At 38.7% G+C, this 20,715-nt stretch overlaps 1 protein-coding gene across 4 annotated transcripts in view; it reads left to right on the top strand.

The window, feature by feature from the left end:
- Window positions 1-20,715, top strand: part of TENT4A (terminal nucleotidyltransferase 4A) — a 59,549-nt gene that overhangs the window by 15,508 nt on the left and 23,326 nt on the right. For 3 of the 4 annotated variants that reach the window (XM_084306883.1, XM_084306882.1, XM_084306881.1), the window contains exons 4-10: window positions 819-939; window positions 2,433-2,540; window positions 3,359-3,487; window positions 4,557-4,770; window positions 11,017-11,143; window positions 19,282-19,382; window positions 19,641-19,813. In XM_084306883.1, coding sequence (XP_084163009.1) covers window positions 819-939; window positions 2,433-2,540; window positions 3,359-3,487; window positions 4,557-4,770; window positions 11,017-11,143; window positions 19,282-19,382; window positions 19,641-19,813 — 973 coding nt within the window. The remainder of the gene's footprint in view (window positions 1-818; window positions 940-2,432; window positions 2,541-3,358; window positions 3,488-4,556; window positions 4,771-11,016; window positions 11,144-19,281; window positions 19,383-19,640; window positions 19,814-20,715) is intronic. The other variant, XM_084306884.1, reaches the window with a different exon arrangement.

Below are 20,715 nucleotides of genomic sequence, written 5' to 3'. Positions count from 1 at the left end.
GGGGAGTTTAGACTGTAACTTGTACACCTGTCAAACTTCCAGCAAAATTCTTATTTCGTGTCCTGTGTGACCAAGGGAAGAGCTATTTGACTTAGATTTGATTAATATTTGGTATATCAGTGCCAGCACTAGGTACTTATCAGTGCTTTGGTGAAGCACTGTTTCTTCCTCTGGGCTGTGTTTTCAAGATAGCAAGTACTAAACTTGCCAGTTTTACTCTATGTAAAATATGTGTTTTGTTACATCTGTGTGTCACAGTTACTGTGCAAAATTGGTGGGGTCATCACAGCAGGGTTTTCCCAACTCTTGTTGTGTCTTAATTCAGTATTTTATGTCACTTAAAGTTTGATAGATACTCTGGTTACAAAGTCTTCGGGGGAAAATCTGTGTAGCTGTGTCTTAAAGACTATCATCTTTACCTTTTCAATAAGCACTGGGAATTTCTGTGGAAAAACAATTACTGATTTAAAAAACGAAACAAACTTATTTGTAATATTAACAAACCTACCAACGTGGATAGGTGAGGGACAGGACTGGGCTGTGGCAGTCAGAATGGGGGAGCAAGGAAGAAAAAAGTGAGGAGTCATCTAAAGAACTCATCAGAGGACTGGAAGTAAGGAACTAGAATACTGAATTTGGGTCCTAAAGCAGCCTAGCCTATCTCTAACATTGATAAAGCAAGCTTCTTTGAAACCTGGATTGCTAAAAGTTGAAAGATGTTTATCTGAGAGGGCTTGTGACATGTAGAATGGCAATTTTCTTTATGGACTACCTCGTCTAAGACTCAGTGGATTTCATGCTGTGTTCTTTTTGTCTAGTGATATTGATTTAGTTGTTTTTGGGAAATGGGAACGCCCCCCTTTACAGCTGCTGGAGCAAGCACTAAGAAAACACAACGTGGCTGAGCCATATTCCATTAAAGTACTTGATAAAGCTACGGTAAGTAACAATCATTGGAATACTGAACAGAAAAAATTTTAGACTACTTAATATGATACGACATGATAAATGAATATTATTAAAATTAATTCATGAAGCAATTGATGTCTTAAGCACAATGATGTTATCTTGTTTTGCTCTGTCTGGGCAAGATTTTAGTAGAACGTGCATGTTTTTAGCAATAGCATAGAGAAGTTTTGACACAGAGAACCTTAATTGTACACTGTATTTGTTGGAAGGCCATTTTTATGCTCATTGTCACTACAGAATGATTTCCTATTGTCAAGGAGAGTCGGTATTTGCAAAATATAAGACAGTTTAACTATATCATGTTTTTCCACTGAATTTCAAGCGGACTTGTGTTTAGCCAGGGACTGGTAGCTGGAGTTGTTGCGTTGCTTGATATGTAGTATTTCTTGCATCTGTCTTGTGAGCACAATGGATCAAACATGGAATGTGCTGAAAACTTCACGTAAGAATTTTGCTTTACCAAACCAGGGTTGTTTTCTCCAGGAGACTAAGCAGAATATTGCAGACTTCTCTTAGTAGGCTTTTACCTTCTGTGTTTTCTGAAAATAGTGACTTTTAGGACCAGAAGATTCCTACAGCTTCTGCTGGAATAGCAATACATAGCAGGAGTTCTGGTAATCTTTGGTTTACGTGAGTGGGATTTTCAGTATTAGTACCAGGTAGCAAAGGAGAAAGGCAATATGTATACTAATTTTACCAGCCTCTTCTTTTATTCCCTTTGCTGTTAGTAGAAAATGATGCTGTAATTCTGCTTTTTTTTTTTTTTTTTTTTGCTTTCCATTTCAGATGAAAAATACATGCAAGAAGCTCAATTCAGAATAAATGTATGAGCTGAAGTTTAGGTTATGATTGTGAGATAACATGCTTGTAATATCATTTTTTTGGATAATGTCTTCAAGGTGGTGGTGTGAGACTGAACTGCATATTCTGTAGTTCTGTAATGATTTATTGCTGCCAGGAGAGGAAGTACTGCTATTCCTGCTTTGCTTTTATCCATTCTGGCTTTCATTTGACTCTGCAGTGAACCAGTTCAGCTTGATAAAGCCAACAGGCAGCTCTTTATTTTTTCTGCTAGGCTAAGTCTTCTGTTGGTTTAGCAAGCTGAATGGTGCACTGCTGGGTCAGATGAATGCCGTTCTTACAACACTGATATTGCAGCTATGGAGGCAGATAGCTAACAGCTATGGGAATGTACATGAGTGGTCGTAAATTAATGTGATCGTACACGCCAATATTTTAATCACCTCACTAAAAATCTAAAAATTGTTCACTTGTCAGCCAAGTTAGGATTGTTACCCTTTCTCAAAAACACCTTTTCTTGTCTCCCCTTTCTCAAAAACACCTTTTCTTGTCTCCCTAGTCATTCATTTGGACTGATAGTATGCATGTGTGTGAAATAGCTGGAGAGGAGCACTGGTGTTGTGTTTTTGGGGTCTCAGAAAACCTTGTTTTAACCTTTTCAGGTACCAATAATAAAACTTACTGACCAGGAGACAGAAGTGAAAGTAGACATCAGTTTTAATGTAGAAACTGGTGTGAAGGCAGCTCGATTTATCAAGGAATACATGAAGGTATCAACAATACAATGAATGTTATACTACTTACCAAGGATACGCTAGATGCTTAGCTAACCTTTTTTGGTATGGCTTAAGACTTTTGAAAACTTACTGTTGAAGACTATTTTCATTAATACTAATTAAACATGAATGTTTTAATTTATTTTCTGCTGGTATCTGTTCAGTGTTGCCTTACTTGGTATAAAGATGTTAAGATTTTTTTAAAAGCTTGAGCTTTGTGAACCAGAAACTGTAAACACTGAAGCTGAATGTGGTTACGTAGTTTGCTAATAGTGGAATGCTAGGTGTTTGTTCATAAACGTGTGTATTGAAAGGATTTGCGCAATTGTATTTCCATCTGGAGATGGGTACTAAACTGTGCTTCTAAAGCAAGGTTGTCCAAGTTTTACTTACACTGAATTTTAATAGTGCTTGCTTGTGGATGTTGCCTTATTAAGCAATGTCTAAGAACAATTCTGCACCTAAGTACTTTAAACCAAGTTTACTTTTATGCTCTGCAGTAAAAGCAGTGTTTAGATGAAATGCACTGACTGAATGACACTTGCTTTCAATGAAGATGTAAAAGTCTTCCTGTTGGGGAGGAGATGAGGGAATTAAATTTGTGTAGGTTACTTGATCAAGTATGAGTTTCACCATTTGTCTCAGTTTCTAGAATAAAAAAAAGCCTGTTTTTTTTTTTCTTCCTGAGGAAATGTTGTTCAGTAACATGCTATAAAACATTTTTGTATTAGATTAATCTTATGTTGAGATTGTTTAGTATTTTGGTTTGGAATTTTGATGTTATCTCTGATAAGAATTATTTTGCTTTGCAGAAATACTCGTTGCTGCCTTATTTGATTTTAGTATTAAAACAGTTCCTACTTCAGAGGGACTTGAATGAAGTTTTTACTGGTGGAATTAGCTCTTACAGCCTAATTTTAATGGCAATTAGTTTCCTGCAGGTAAGTCGGTTTCTTATTTGCTTATGTTCTTTAAAATATTTCTGTTTCTGTCACTAGGCCCTGTTATGGAAAATGCTGTTTCTTTACAATCCCATAGCAATGCACAGCCTTATTTTGCTATGATTCTAGGTGTATCATTGACAGCTCTTATAGACTACCTCTCAAACGTAAGATCTGTTCACTGTGTGAACTAAGACAGCAGCAGGAGACTTGTTAACAGCATAGAGGTGGTGCATTACTTTTTATAACAGGTCATGTCATGAGGGTTACGGTGCTTTCCCATGTCTATTCCAGTCCTAACCCTGAATGATTTTACTGATGCTAAATCTGGTAGGACACAGTTTCTGTTACTTCCTTAGGCTACTGCTACTGAGTGTGGATAGTAGCTGATTATGATGCTTGTTAAAATTAAGAAATTAAATGGTCGTTTTCTAATTATGTTCATTAGTTAAGCTTTAACATGCTTAAAACGGGCAAGTATTTGAGGTAATTACTCATGAGATCATTAATGAGCTGTTACTACTTCCAATAAATTTTTGTTACAGTAAGCTTTGTGGGAGTATGAAGTACAATGTTAATGTCTCAACACCTCTGATAATGGAAAAACCCGTGTATCACTGCTGCTAGTGATTAAATGAAATATGACTACAGATTATATATAACATATAATATGAAGACTGAGAAAAGAACCCCGGTTCAGTTGGGGTAGATGTTTCTTATGCTTCTGAAAGCATTAAGCCTGGTGGATTTTTCTTTAAAAAAAAAAATAAATCAGCTATTACTCTGTTACTAAGCCTTAATGTGGCATGTAGTGCTTTATTGCTTTTGGCTTAGAAACAAGAATTTACTAATCCATAAAAAGTTGGAGGAGGTAAGAAAGAATTTTTTGGCCTCTATATGCTGCTGAAGTGCTGCCCCCTTTTGGTTACATGAAAGTAGTGTAAGTACGTGACTTAATTCAGACTGGGGTAAAGAGATTATACTTGGATGTTTAAATGAGAGCTTTTTGTTGTACAGCTATGGTCTGACAAGCATCTATTTTTAATAATTAGTAACTGTTCTGTCATAGCTGCATCCAAGAATTGATGCCAGAAGAGCTGATGAAAACCTTGGAATGCTTCTGATAGAATTCTTTGAACTCTACGGAAGGAATTTTAACTACTTGAAAACTGGTATTAGAATAAAAAATGGAGGTGCCTATATTGCCAAAGAAGAAATCATGAAAGTCATGACTAATGGATACAGACCATCCATGCTATGTATTGAAGATCCTCTCCTGCCTGGTAAGACTGCAATTCTTGCTCTGTTCTGGAGCTCTGGCTCAACTCGTACTCTCAAACTTATTTTAGAGTTCCTAAAGTCTGTTAAATGTGTTAAATCTGCTTGGAGAAAAGACTTCCTGCTGGTGAGGTACAGCTGTGGAGGTGAGCCAAGGGATAAGGAACTGAATTTTGTAAAGATTGCTAGCCTGAGTAAGCTGGATTGCACACAAACAGTGCAGATAAATAATGCAGAGGAGATTCAGAAATGTGTTGAGCTTATAATAAGGTTCTCTAACAGTGCTGAGGGGTAATGAAGGAAAGAGGTCCAGGAAATCCTGGAAGGGGAGTTGTTGGAAGGAACAATTCCCCATTCTTTGCTACAAAAGAATGAGAAAGGAAGGTGTAGCTTTTCCTGCTGCAGTCTATGGTGCTATGCTACAGATATATTGTACCACATGGAAATGAAATGCAGTAGATGAAGTACCTACCCTGCAGGGCAGTACACTGGAGACCACACAGAAACACGGGCACATGGCCATAAATGCATAGCAAGGGAATGGCTGGAGTATTATGTTGGTGTGGAGAGTCTGGTTTGCAAAACTGGCTTTTGCATTGCACAGGGACCTTCAGAGAATGTCAGGTTTGGTTGCATGTACATTTGAAAGTAATTTAAAATACTTTTTTCCTGAAGTCTTGCTTTTGGTTCAGGAATGTTCAGAGTAATAAAGATTAATTTTGGTTAAGTTCCTGTAAATTGCCAACTAGTAGTGCTCAGTTTGCATTCTTATGAGACTGGCTTAAGTGGCTGGAATTCCAGAACAGCTTTTTAACAAAATCACGTTCTGGTTAATTTGGACTTCAGCTTTAGTATTTTTGGGATATAATTGGCACTCAAGCTCCAGACTGTCATGTTTTGTGGGTAGACTGCTTATGTATAGCACTTTTAAAGCAAATACCATGGATCAGGAGCTGAAGTTTGGCTCCTTCCTAAATACTCATGTACTGAATGTTCATGCTTCTCTAGAACAGGCTGTGTGCTAAGATACTCGTTTTTCTAGCTACATCTGATGGGTATGTAGCTTTGATTTGTGTCCATCATGACTCTTGCACTTGGCCAGGCATAAGTGATATTTGGAGAATATCTGTATCACGCTGAGTTGTCATGCAGTAGCTGTGCACTTGCCTGAAAATCAGTTTTGGTGGCAGCATGACTACGTTGCTTTAGAACCAAAACCCTTACCTGGACTTCCAGTTCTGTTCTGTCTTACTGGCTGAAGACTAAAGGAAGAGAACTGTGATTTGTAAGGAAGATCCATAGTTGTATGCTCTCAAAGAGCTGGTAAGAACTATGTTTTAAATGAGATTCTGTAGGCTGAGATAATGTTGCTTTTCCAGGAGACAGTGTTTTGGCAAGGTAAATTGAAGTGGATGACTTGAAATAAATGTTCCCTTTGGGACACAGTGGTCAGATATTTTTTGGTAGCTACCATAGAGCTGCAGAACTTGCCTGATGGAATTAGGAGGAAAGCTTTACAGAATGTGTAGGGTAGCACTTCGAATCGGATCTCATGAATACAGCCCCTTTTGATCTAGGTGTATTTACTTATTCTTAGAGTGTCTCAAAGTACCTATTGAGTGTAAGGTAATGTAGATAACATGTAGACTTTATTTTAGTCTTGTTACTGCTTGTTTCAGTACAAAATACTTTCCCAAGGGTTCAGGTCCTTGCCCAGCTGACAGGTCATCACCTCTGCTTGGTTAGTTTGTGCTCAGATCTGCTCAGTGGCTAACTCTGTGATGTTTGCTGTTGCCACTGAAAAGGACAAAGGAACAAATATCTTGAGAAAGGGAGGACATAGCTGTTCCTTGATCTAGGTTAACATAAGCTGCTGTGGAGTTTTCCCCAAAATCTGTTTATACACTTCATCCACTAATTCTTAATCTTTTTGGGGAGTCCTTTTGCAGCTTGATTGTAGCTTTCTGTAAAGTTCTGGTTAAGCTTTGCAAGAAGACCTTGCAAGGTGACTTCTTAATCCAGAAGTCAGACAAAATACAGGGATGCAAAAAAACCCTTTCAATTTATTTAGATTATCTAAGCAGTTTAAAAGGCCCTCTTATGGGTGTAGGCATGAGTTGTGCAGTAGGGTGGTGAAAGGTAGCATAGCTGTAGGGAGCGACGGGATAAAGTTCAGTGAGATTAATTCATTTAAGTCTGCGGAATTGTTTTTCGTTTAGCGTAAACTGATGTCTGGCTAACAGATAAAAGATGTCATAGTTTGGTTCTTCCTGCTTAGGAAATCCTGTCCTAAATCTAGAAGGAACAGACATCAGTTTTGGTTGTAGTGGGTTTAACTCAGAAAAGATTCTCCTGGGTGCTACAGAGTTTTCTTGGAGAGCCTCAAGACTTTATCGGGCACTAGAGGATTATAATTTCTTTGATTTGAGATCAAAGAGACACCAAGAAAGACATTGAGAGTCAACACTTGAAGTGGGAAGTCTGTTGAAACTTGGATTTGAGATGCCAGAATTATCTATCCTGTGATGCAATTTAGTGATAGTTTCTATCTGATCTTCTTAAATACCTCAAGGCTCTTCATCTCGAGTTAGGAGTGTCCTAGGGCAGGACAATGAGATGAAAATATCTCCCTCTTCTCCAAGGAAAGGAGTTTGTGTAAACATCTTTTAACTGCTACTGTTATAGTTTCTGGAAACAGTCATCCTTTGTGTAAAAAGTAAAAGCATCCTTTTAGGAGAATTGCAGAGTCAGGCACTCAGGAAGTCTGCTCATGGGAACATGTTGGAGCAGAGTAGGTGCTATCATCCTAGAAGAGGTATGTATGGAATTGATCCACCCATATCCTGTCCTGGAATATAGGACTCTGGTTGTAGCTCAAATCTTTCATCTGTGGTTTTAAAACAATATTTGAATTTATTCAGCAAGTTATTAGAGAAGCTTATTAGTTTGTGATTTTATCTGAAGGGAACGTCAAGGTTCTTCAGTCCCATTTTTGATGCTCACGACAGAAGTGATTTTGATCTTGGTTCAGATTGGCAGCAACAAGTGTAGCTGTCATTGTCTAACTATGAGCTTCCTCTGCTGTTCTCTTCAAGAGAAGGGTGGTGAATTTACTAGTGCTTATAGTAAAGTTCTAAACGTTAATTTGTATATGGTTTTCTTGAAGGGACTGTTTACAGGACCAATTGTGCTTCATGTTGCTTGCTTCTGCATTTTGATAGGCCACAAAGGCAGGAAGTAACTGGCTTTGGGATAGCAACAACAGTTGGGATTCTTTTCTAGCCTTAGCGATCGCCCAAAGACATTCATCACAGCTTTTCATATCTGTTATTTGTCATTAGAACCTGTGAATATATGCGTGTGTGTATAAAGTGCATACATTTATAAAAAAAAATATGCAAATACCTTGAGGTTAGCAGCTGAAACAACCTCTTCATGAATGTTGCAAAAAGGTGTATAGTAGGTAAGAGCTTAACACAAACAAATTTGCTTCAGTCCTAGCTCATGGTCTTACCTTTGACTTTCCAGACTATGTCCTTAAAACTGTTTCAGGTAATGGAAGGCTACTTGATAGTGGTAATACTGATAGCTACTGATGGAAGTCTCAGACCTGCTCCTTCAGGGATGAAGCTGTGCTTTACACAAAAGAATAAGGATTGAGTTATATGTGGAATTATACACCATTGATATCCACTGATATTTATATCAGAGTTGAAGGCTGGCTTTTTAAGAGTGAAAGCATTTGAGTATGTGCTTTAATTGTTCGGTCTAGATTGTGTTGAAAGGCTGCCTAGGTATGTAAAGGTGATGTGTTAATGAGAACAATCTCACAGAGAAAACCTATTCCCTAAAGAATCTTCTTCTTTTATTTTATTTTTTAGAATTCAGAACTGCTAAATGCATGATCTTCTGGCTTCTCTAATATGTTGCTCTCTGGATTGAGTAGGGTCACCTGCTATGCAGGCTTGACCGCTACTGTTCATAGTAGCGTGCGTAGCTTTGGCTTCCATATGTGCTTTTCAGCTGCAGTGCAAGTCAGAAGTCCTAAGGACTATAACTGAATAAAACTTCTTATTCAGACTTCTTAATGAACTAATTACAGGTGGAGAATGAGGCAATCCAAGAACCTGTGCATGCTTTGGCATGAGCTATCCTGCCTTTACTCCCATCTGCTTCAATCAAGATTCATACACAGCTTGGTGGTTTAAAGTAAACTGCCTGAGTTTGCTGTAAGTGGATGAGGAATGGTTTCTGATTTGCTGGCAGAAGAGAAGAAGTGATAATTGTCAAAAGGAGTAACCAATAATAAGTAGCAGTAGTGTCTTCATTTTAGTGTAGCTCCTTTAATGATGCACATCAAATGTAGTTGCCTTAGCACTATGTTAGACTACACTAATGCAATTTAACAGTACATTCTCAATTCCTGTTATGTAAATTGAGGGGTAGGTGCAATTGCGTGTGTTTAGCCACTTGTAAATATTGTTTTTGTTTATTGCTTTTCAACTTAGTTCTATTTTGTATGTACCTTTTGTGTGTGGAAGTGGAAGGTGGTATTGTTGCAGGACAGTTCTTTCCCTGGAAATCTTGTACTGAATTCATCTGTTTTTCTAGTTGTATTAATGCGTTCATATTTTGGTTTCTTGACCACTGAACTTCCCTTGTCTCTATTTAGCTGTCTTTAGACCAAGTCCTTTGGGAAAGTCTCTGATGCCTACTTTGCAGTGAAACACTGAACTACAGTGTAGTTCTTCAGAGATCCACTTTCCAAGGCCTACATTGGCTTCTGCTTGTCCAGTTGTAAATATGCCATTTAAAGAGGCTTCTGTAACTTTGAGTCTAGCAGCTGCTGGATACTGTGACAGTACATTCAGAGTGAGATACTCAGTTACTTCAGTAAACATAAAGTCTTTTCTTGATCAACTTCTACTTAACAATATATGTTATTGAAGAAACTCTGTCTTCCCCAAATGCTTTTATATTCCACATCTATTTTCATTGATTACCCTTTCCTATTTAAGTGGTGTCATTGTTGGAGAATCTTGAAGGGCTAATATGTGTTGTCAAGTAGTAAAGCCAAGGCTGCTTTTCACCCTGGGTGGCAGATGTTGGCATATTTATCTATAATGGCTTGCTGGACAAAGTATTTCAGTGAGCGAAGGGTTCCTCTAATGTCAAATTCAGTCTCCAAAGGATAGACTCAATCCTTTACCTATCAATTTTAAAAGAGGATTTTTCATTATAACTTGTTTGTGGGCCCTGATTTGATTTGCAAGCTTAAAATAACTACTTTTAGCGGTTCATCCATTTCCAGTGTTCTCACAGCATTTCAAGTATCATTCTGAAGGAGGGAACCTTTTACTGTAAGCAGCTTTCTACCCACTCAAGATCTAATCTGTGTTTTGCACATGCAATTTGGAGGAAGTTGTTTTTAAGTGTTCCTTAAATTGAGTGGTGACAGTGAAGCTTTGGTGTCTGGTGCCAAATATATCTACAAAAAAAATCCCAAATGATTTCTTGCTAGTACTGGTAAGATCTTTCTAGGCATCAAACAGAAAACTGCTGCCTGTGCAATGTCACTGATAAAGCAGCTTTAGCATCATCTTAACTTCTGCAGTTCTTCTCGAGTGGTGGTGGAGGTTTGGAAGGAATTCTGCTATAAAAGTCACCCCTGTTTAAAGAGGGGCAGTCAAAAAGTACCACTAACTTGATCAAAAACAATACTGTACAAAATTCTGGAAATCCTGGATGATAAAGATTTTGAGAAACTGGTTTATCCTGTGGAGATAAGCAATCTGTATTTTATTCAGCTGTAGCTTTGGAAAGCTTAAGTAGGGTTGGTATAAATATACCTGGCCACATGAAGAATAAGGTGGTTGCACAAGTGGAATTCTAAGCTGAATTTGGTCTGCAAAAACTCTACTGGTAAGTGAGACATGCTTTGACCTTGGTACGTTCCCTGTTAGAGATCAGCTTAAAGCTTTTTTTTTTTTTATAGTTACCTTTTCTGTCTTTCAGGCTCTGGTACATTTTTACAAATGCTGTATTGAATGCATGATGTTGAGCATCATTCTTAAGGCTAGTTTCCCTTATTTAGATTGGCACAACTTAGTTGTTCCTGATATGAATAGAGGGGGCTGACCAGTTTAAATAGAGTTAAGTTGTATTGTTAAGGCTTCTGAGCTCTAAGTGCTAATAACTTTCGGTTACTGATATTTATTAAAAATGATCTGATCACTGTCACATTATTTCAGGAAACGACGTTGGCAGAAGCTCTTACGGTGCCATGCAAGTGAAACAAGTTTTTGATTATGCCTACATTGTTCTTAGCCATGCAGTATCACCACTTGCAAGATCATATCCAAATAGAGATTCTGAGAGGTAATTAGTTCACTTTTTGAATATTGTTTGTTTGTGTAATTATTTAGGAATTGTTTGGGTCTAATCAATAAAAGGTATATTGCTATTTAATATTTAACTGCAGCTGTATTGACATCTGCCCAGAAATTTAGGCTGGCCCAGTGCTATGAGCGAAGTACCTTCATGTGCAGCCCTGAAATAAAGACAGCATGACAAAACAGGATGATTCTAGTGTGTGGTTCTCCTGGTGTGAAAGGGACCCAAAGGATAATTGGTCTTTCTACAAACACTCTGTCTAAAATATTTCAAAGGAAGGGCTGCTGGTTTTAACATTTGGTATGATTTCTGTTTGTCCTATGGTGGAGAAATGGGTGTGAACCAAGTTTTATAGATAAAACTAGACAAGACTAGAAACTTACATTATTCTTTAATATGTGTTCCCATAAACTGTTCTAAAAGGCTTGACATGTAGCTAAGCTCTTAGAATCAATTCAGTTTGGCCATAACGTTAGAACTGCCATTAAAAGAATACTTCTAGATGTGCCATTTTTAGCACAGTTTCATGTCTTAAAAACACTGTACAGCTTATTGTGTTCTCAGCTCTCAAGCTTTCACCTTTGCTAACTTTTTTTTTTTTTTTGATGAAGGAGAGGGAGAAAGAAAACAAATAGAACATGTTTGACATGCCTTTTCATTCATGTATCTGCTCTACCATGTGATATTTAATCCTAACCTTCAGTACAAATAGTTATGTAAGTATAGGTAGATCTAGGGATATCTGAAGTTTCGCTTGTCTTGGGCCCTGGTCTTCATTAACTTCTCTATGGTTCTTCAAAGGATGTGGTCGTTCTCTTACGCGGTGCCTGTATTTATATTAGATATCAGAAAGTATGTTTGTAAGTGCATTTAATGCAAGTCTCAGATGTCTTCAACATGTATACTTCCTGTATTTAGAAAAATGTTTGAATTCTGTCACAGTTTCAGACTTGAGAAGTCTCAGCAGCTGTGTTTCAGCATGTGCTGTACATCTGACCTGTTTTTCTGCTAGTTTGGGCTGTCTGTGCTTGTGATACCTGTCTCAGAGCTTGTCACATGCATGACTTGCCATTTTATCAGAAGGAATGGTGCCATAAGAGGAGCAGCTCTCAATGAAGTCCTGGTTTCAAGTAGTTTCCCCAGCACCGGGACCTGTAGGTGGATGATGTACTGTTTAGTACCAAGCTTGGAGTGCTGTTGAGTTTCTACAACATGTTCAGTTTCAGTTTTTAGTTAAACTGAATGTGTCTGGGCAACCCAGGTGTTTTTCAGATCCTTCTTCTACCTGTTAGGCAGAGTTGTCCAGGCTTGGTATAAAGACTTTTTCCAGTGGCCTGACCTAAAGCCCTAGCCCTGCAGGAGCCCTTTATTATGATCCATTTTCTCCTTTTTCTAGGCTTGTTAGTGGCAGGTTAAACTGTAAGCAGGGGAATTTCTTTAAGAGCAGTGATAGCTATGTGACATTTTACTAAAAGAATCAATAAATACTAAATGAGCACTTGAAAGGGTAGGAACTTGCAAGATACTAAATGCACAGGCTGACTTCTTCAGTGCTGTCATAATTGGGGCTATCTTTCCCTTAATCATGAAGAACTGTTCTTAGACTGCCTGGTGGGTTTCAATTCATTTCAGCTCTTTCCAGGGAAAACTTCTATGTACATCGCGTGTATGCAGTCCTGTTTTGGAGATGACCATCTCAGTAGCTTTCAAATGTTTCATAGTGATCATTACTGCCCTTTTTCAGGGTCAGTCCAACTCAAAGGAGCACAGGCCTAAGATAATTTAAGGCTTTTTAGTCAACTGCTGCTTCTATTATTCTCTATTTCAAAAAAGAAAAAAAAAAGTCAGATTTTATATCCTTCAGGATAGGTCTTATTCTTGTCTGTTCTATACTAACATAACCCTCAGAACACTATGGCCGAATTCAAATTACTCTCTCAGTTGTCCTACTCGTGCTTCCAAATACAATATTTGAAGTGTCCTGGGAGATGAAAGCTATCACTTGTCTGACCTTCTCATTGTGTTTTGGCTCTACACTGAATGGAAACACTAATCAGCTGAGTCCTGAAGGTAGTGATTCAAAGCCACAGGAATTACCTTAACGCTTTTTTGTCCCTAGTCATCCTCACACGTTATTTTACTAGAATGCCTCAGGGAGAGGTCAGTAGTTCAGAAGATTTTTAGACCAAACTGATTCCCATCATCTTGTAAGAAGAGGTTTTCCTAGTAGGAAATAGGCTAGACAAGGTATAACACAGACGCACACACACATGGACTATATCCTGTTATGAACTCAACTTCTTCCTTCTCAATCTACATATTCCTGACTTTTGCCTCGAATTAGATCCAGTGATCCTGCAGTCAGAAGGTAAGTCAGATGAACCCTGGTCTGAATGAAAACAAATACATCAGCATTTCTATCATCTGAAGAAGCTGATCCAGTTTGCATTGTGGCTACCTGATGAGCAGATCAGAAGCAAGAGAAGCAGGAGGAATTTCTTTGGGATAAGATGGAAGAGAGTGATATTCTGTTTGATAGCCATGAATTATGCTGGAAATAAATATCTGGATGTGACATGAATTCATCCTTGCAGTTATAACGTGTCTGTAGATAAGATATTGGCTTACATACTAGCTTGTCATATGGTTGAGGTATAAATGGGTGCTCAGACTGCATCTCTAAACAGCAGCATAGCCATATGCCTCCATATTTGGGAGCAGATGTCACATGAAATGAGGAATCACTGAACGGTTTGGGTTGGAAGGGGCCTTAAAGATCACCCAGTTCCAACCCCTTGCCATGGGCAGGGACACCTCCCACCAGACCAGGTTGTCCAAAGCCCCATCCAGCCTGGCCTTCAACACCTCCAGGGATGGGGCATCCACAGCTTCTCTGGGCAGCCTGTGCCAACGCCTCACCACCCTTATGGGAAAATTTTTTTCCTAATATCTAGTTTAAACCTAATACCTAATTTAAATCTACCCTTTTCTGGTTTAAAACCAATATTCTTTGTCTTAAGAGTCCTTCCCCAGTTTTCTTGTAGGCCCCCTTTAGGTACTAGCAGGCTGCTGCAAGGTCTCCCCACAGCCTTCTCTTCTCCAGGCCGAACAACTCCAACTCCCTCAGCCCCTCTTCATAGGAGGGGTGCTCCATCCCACTGATCATCTTTGTGGCCCTGCTTTGGACTTTTTCTAATAGGTCCATGTCCTTCTTGTGCTGAGGGCCACGGAGCTGAATGCAATACTCAAAGTTGAGTTTCATGAGAGCACAGCAAAATCACTTCCCTCAGCTTGCTGGCTGTGTTTCTATTGACATAGCTCAGGATGCAGTTGGCTTTCTGGGTTAGAAGCCACATTACTAGCTCTTGTTGAGCTTCTCGTCAACCAGTACCTCCAGGTCCTTCTCCTTGGGGCTGCTCTTAATCCATTTTCTCTCCATTCTTTATTTTTGCTTGGGGTTCACCTGGCTTAAGAACAGAACCTTGTGCTTGACCTTGTTGAACCTCATGAGGTTTGCGCGGGTCCACCTCAGACTTGTTAAGGTCCCTCTGCATGGCATCCCTTTCCTCCAGCATGTCAACCACACCACACAACTTGGTGTCACTGTCAAACATGATGAGGATCCAACTGTCTGTGTTGCTGACAAAGTTGTTAAACAGTGCAGCTCTCAATACTGACCCCTGAGGAACACCACTCATTACTGATCTCTACATGGACATTGAGCTGTGACTTTGAGTGTGACCATTCAGCCAATTCCTTACCCACTGGGTGATCCATCTACCAAACCCATGTCTCTTCAATTTAGAGATGAAGATATCATGTGGGACAGTGTCAAATGTAATTCCAGGTAGATGTCAGCTGCTCTTCCCCTATTCACTAATGCTATGACCTCGTCATAGAAGTCCACCAAATCAGACAAGCACAAGCTGCCCTTAGAGAAGCCATGTTAGCTGTTACCAATCACCTCCTTATTTTCTGTGCACCTTAGCATAGTTTCCAGGAGGATCTGCTACATGATCTTGCTGGGCACAGATGTAAGACTGACTGGTCTATATTTCCCAGGGTCTTCCTTGTTTCCTTTTTTAAAAAACGAGGGCTGTGTTTCTCCTTTTTGAGTCAGTGGGTTCTTCAGATTGCCACAACTTCTCACCTGTGATGGATAGTGGCTTAGCAACTTCATCTGCCAGTTCCCTCTGGACCCATGAATGTATCTCATGAGGTCCCGTGGACTTGTGCACCTTTAGGTTCCTTAGGTGGTTTTGAACCTGGTCTCTTCCTACACAGGGTGGTCCTTCATCCTCCCAGTCCCTAACTTTGCCTTCTGGGGCCTGGGCTATGTGGCTAGAGCTTTTGCTGGTGAAGACTAAGGCAAACAAATCATTGAGTACCTCAGCCTTCTACATACACTAGGTAATGAGGTCTCCTCTTTCCTTCTGGAGAGGGCCTACAATTTCCCTCGTCTTCCTTGTATTGCTGATGTACCTATAGAAGCCTTTATTGTGGCCTTTGATGTCCCTGGCCAAATTTAATTTTAATAGGGCTTTAATTCTAATAGAACTTTAAATGGAAGTCAGGTTCTGCTGTGATGTGGCCTTTCAGTATAATAACTAAGACTTTTGAAACCTTTCTTCAGTTTCTAGGATTCTAGATTCCTAACCAGTTCTGCCATACTGGAGCCGTATGAGTGGTGGATGAGGGAAAGGGACTATTAAGCCAATGGGACAGAGTTGCAGGAAGCCTTGGCAAGGTTTTGCTGCTCTGTGTCCGGAATTGTCTTTTGTAGGTGACAATCTTAACAACAATAGTCTCGTGCCACGAATAAAGTGTTTTTTCTAGCTTTGTGCTTGAAAGCTGTTTGGTTTGTTCTTGGTCCACTAACTGCTGACAGGCCTGTGTGTTAGGTTTGCTCCTGGTTGGCCAAGATAGCTCCCGGTACTGTCAAAGGGAACATTAAATTTATCTACTAGATCTGCTGATAGTTGTATCTGAATGTTTTCTATCTGAAACAGTTCTTCCTCTGCTTCATGTCATGAATGCTGGGTGGTGGCCATCCCTAGAATGCATGCTGTCTCTTGAGGTATCAGCAATATCAGCTTTTCTTACGCGGAGTATTTGTCTGGCTAAATGTTTTAGCTTTTTCTTATCCTTCTGCTCAAGCAGGTCTTTCTCAGAAGCTTATTAGTCTGCTTTAGATTGTTAGCCTTTTAGTATCAGGGAGATGTTTCCGAAGTTAAGGCCTACTGAAAAGTTATTTTGACTCGTCTTTCACAGGCAATGTTTTGTTCCTACTGAGGGACTTCTTCATGTAGAGCTTGGCTGGAGCATTAGATACTGGATCTCATTGAAACTTGCGTCAGCAACCTAGGCCTTTAAAGAGGGATCTTAAGATCGATTTGCATCATGGTTGTGCCTTAGTGACAGCTAGAAAGTGTCCTTGTGAACTCGGGGCTTACAGTTGAATCAGCATTAGCGTGACAAAGCTGTGTGGTGTGGAAAAGTGGAGATTCTAGGCTCTTTTAAAATAAACTGGGTATGCAAATAGCTTGTCATTGTTTTTACTATTTGATGATAATCAGGGAAAAAGTGTAAGGGGGCACCTTTCATGGGAGAGCTGTCCAACCAGCTAACTTGGCGTTTATCCCCCTTTTCTAAACAAACATCTTTGTATAGTTGTGGGAATGTCTCACTCTGGCCTCAGGCAAAAAGGAGCGTGGAATTTACTCTGTACTAGAGGCTGGGTAGGTCAATAGCTACTCTTTGTTCCTAAGCATTTGCAGTGTTGAAATCAGATAAAAGCACAGTTTTTAAACACTTATATACATGTGCTTGAGTCCTATATGTAATGAAAGGGAAAAGTATCTGTTCTTATCACACCTGCTTTTTCATTTTTTTGCTGCTGTATTAGGTATATGGCAGTGTAGACTTAATCAGCTTTTAGTTTCTGATGTGTCATAACACTTAGTTTTAGTGTGCGAGTAATGTAGTATGGATCAGCCTTCAAATTCTTGATAAATAAGTAAATTTACTATTTTTCTGACTTGCTTCCAAAAAATTAGAGTTTGGGGCTTCAAGCTCTGTCCTCTGCAAAAGGAGCTAGTGAGAAAAGAAATTCCCAGGCTCTGCCACAGTTCTTGGCGTAGCCCTAGTTTCACCTTTTACACCTGTGATACCAGGCATTTTTCGTATAGCAGTCTTCCACAGATTAAAATAAATAAATATGCCATCTTCTGTTACTCACTTTCTAGTATATGAAAGCATGACTACTAAACTACTAGGTGGAATGTACTCCAAGATGTTTCAGGCGTGACAAACTCCTTTTCCATAAGAGTGTTATTAGGTCCATTATCATTTTTCTGTTTTGAAGACCACTGCTGGTAATAGCTGTGAAACGTACGGGCCATCCTGGAGTAAAAGCTCAGAAAAAGCTTAAGTCTGCTTGAAGGCATGCTCAGATGAAACAGCGTGAGATTTCCTCCTTTGTCCTAGTGCTAAAGAGCTACCCAGCATTTGTATGTTTGAGTTTGTCTGGGGAACTGTAGCTTCAGGGCCACAGCTGATTCTTTGTAGTGTGGGTTGTCCTTGTCTTCAGTTCTTCAAAATTACTCTTCTGGTTTAACGTACTTTTTGAGACTAAGAAACCAGAATTGCTTTAAGTATTTAAAATGCTATTATGTTGTGGGATTGTACGTTGACAAAACACTACTGTTTTGTTCTGTTCCTTTTTTAACGTGCTCTACTTAACTAATGAGCTGTAGTTTCCAAATAATTCCCAATGGTGACAATCATGTCAAAGCATTTAATTCTGCATGTAAAATTCAAGATGGTTTTCCAGCATGCATCGTTTCATTTATCTGCGTTACATAGGAGAACGGTAGGTGATACTCATTCTGTCCATGAGGATTGCCTTCACCTATTGGAGTTACAACTTAGATAATGTCGTTTGGTCCAATGTTTGCTTAAAGGGCAGGGCTGCCTGTTTCAGTACTGATGTCTTCAAAGTTGGAAGTCTAAATGTGGAACAGGTAGTATTTGATCTTGCAATGAATTTATAATCTCTAATCCAGAAGGAGAACTACTCTTCCTTTTTAGAGTTACTCTAAAATGACCTAGTAAAGGTAGTGTAAATGCATTTAGACTATGCATGCCCCCCGTTACACACCTCAAACGAAAATTCCAGTGTACCTTTATGATGTGAAATGAAGAATAAGCTTTATTACAACTGTTGAAGATTTTTAGAATTAAAATAACTTTTACCTCTCTTCAAGATGGTAACTTTTCACAGCTTCCTTTTGTATGCTAGTCAGTCCTTCATGGATCTTGATCATGGAGTTCATAAATTATTTCAGCTGCCAGCCACCATTGAAAGAAAAGCTTGGAAGTTAAATCCTTAAACCAGGACACAGATCCTCCTCAAAATGACGTACAGTTCATGTATCTGAAAGTTGAGAAAATATATTGTAAAATACTGCTCTGTACTTGTTGACAACTGGTCACAAGTTAAAAGGGTAATAGGACCAGGTCAGCTTTTTCTCCGAACCAGGTACCTTTGAGAATTTCCTTAAATTCTAACTTATTTGGGTTTTGGAGCCAGTGTCTTGTTTCCACTACCTCACGATCCATGGTACTTCCTTTATAATTGTGTGGATCTTTGAAGATGTCTTGTAAATCTGTACAGAAGGACTACTGAGAGTCTTTCTATTCAGTGTCATGATCATTTGAGGGGGCTGGGATATCAGTGTCTTCAGTGTATCCAAAAACATCCAATTGAGATTCAGTGATAAAATACTTCTTGTTTGGAGAAATGCAAGAACATGTAAATTGCTTTTATCAAATACACTATTATCTGCATGTATATTCTTGATAATTAAGATGCTTTCCATTTAGAAAGAGTAAAAATCGTACCTGTTTCAGTGCTTGCATGTTAGTAGGGTGGAAGATAAGTAATATTCTCGTTTAAAAGTGTGATTCTTCAGAGGCCCAAATGGTGATCTAAGAAAACGAAACTTCAAAAATTCTTTGGTTAGGAATATCTTAAACTGATTTAATGTAATTTTATTGCTTTTTGAAATGCTTGCAAGTATGTAACCAACAGTCTTTAATACTTAATTTAAAAATTTTTTTAGCACATTAGGTAGAATCATCAAAGTGACCCAAGAAGTGATTGACTACAGGGCCTGGATTAAAAAGAAGTGGGGGAGCAAAATTAATTTATCACCTGAACTTGGTAGGTATAGCAGAAATCTTTGAAACCAACTAAATCATTTTTTCTTGCATTTGGTGCAATTCAAAATACCCATGCCTAGAAATTAATTGCTATTTCAGGTATGTAAGGAAAAAATAAAAGGGATTTGTAACTTTCTAATCCAAGACATTTTCTGAGGCTGTTCTTCAGTTTGTTGGCTTGTTAAATGGAAGTTTAGACTTCAGGGTTCATATGTTGTATTCTGTGGTTTTGATTGATGCTTATGTTTTCTGTCAACAGATAATAGGTTGAAAATAAGAGACCAGATAGCTCCGTGCAATGGAGAACAGCAACAGAACAGAGACTCTGAACCATCTTACAACCAACGCTTGGCTTTGTCGCTAGCTAATACACAACAGTTATCCTCTGGCTCATCTGCGTCTTCTGTATCATCGCTCTCTGGCAGTGACATTGTAAGTTTTTTTTTAATTTGTTAAACTATTAAGCAGATATTATCATGCCATTCAAAACCTCAACTAAAACAACAACAGTTAATGATACTGTCCCTAAGCTACTGTAGCAAATTAATAACTTCCTCTGCTCAGAAAAATTACTGAAATGAAATATTTTTCATTAAATGAAATGTCTTAATTCCATCCTAAACCTTCGGTACCCTTTGTGGTAGTACTTAGATGTAATAAGATATAAATCACCAGGTTAACAGTAGCTAATTAAGCGGAATAATAATCTCTTCATAAATCTTCCTATCAAGAAAAATCTCATTAACAATTTCCAGTCCTTTCTTCCCACACCTCAGATTGAACATATGACCGCCATATCTTGCTGCGAAGGTGAATAATATTCCATAGTGTTTTCAGCCAAGCATTCTTCAGTTCATGCTTTAGTAGTAGGAGGCCCTAATATGGAAAGTTTTGATACCAGCTTCCTTGTTGGAACGTGCAGTTTAAGTGACTGCTAGGCTTATAATAATTTTCTGAAAGAGAAGATGGACAGTAGTCTAGGTATGTTCCTAGAGTCTTAAGGCTGTCGGGTGTTTTCTTTTGTATGGATTTAAATCAACAAAGTTGGGCTGTAAAGATTATAAAGTGCAAACGTGCATTGCACGAGGTACTCATAAATCAACTGGATGACTTTGTGTTAGGTACAGGTGTTGATTGGAAGAAGACGTGATAGACATTTAAGTACAGCAGTAACTGTAGATGATGCCAAGAGAGGTCCAAGTACTTTTTTTTTTTGACTGATTTCAAAAACTGGTCAAACGTGGAATTACAAGTTGGGAACTGTATTCAGTGAAGAAACTTCTGAGGGACAAATGCATTCACTGTATATTCTGGTTATTTTCTGTAATTCCTTA

This window comes from Netta rufina (genome assembly GCF_964035555.1).
Source record: "Netta rufina genome assembly, chromosome: 2".
Classification (NCBI taxonomy): Eukaryota; Metazoa; Chordata; class Aves; order Anseriformes; family Anatidae; genus Netta; species Netta rufina.
The sequence above is the reverse complement of the archived record's forward strand: the minus strand, read 5'-3'. Positions and strand labels throughout refer to the sequence as shown.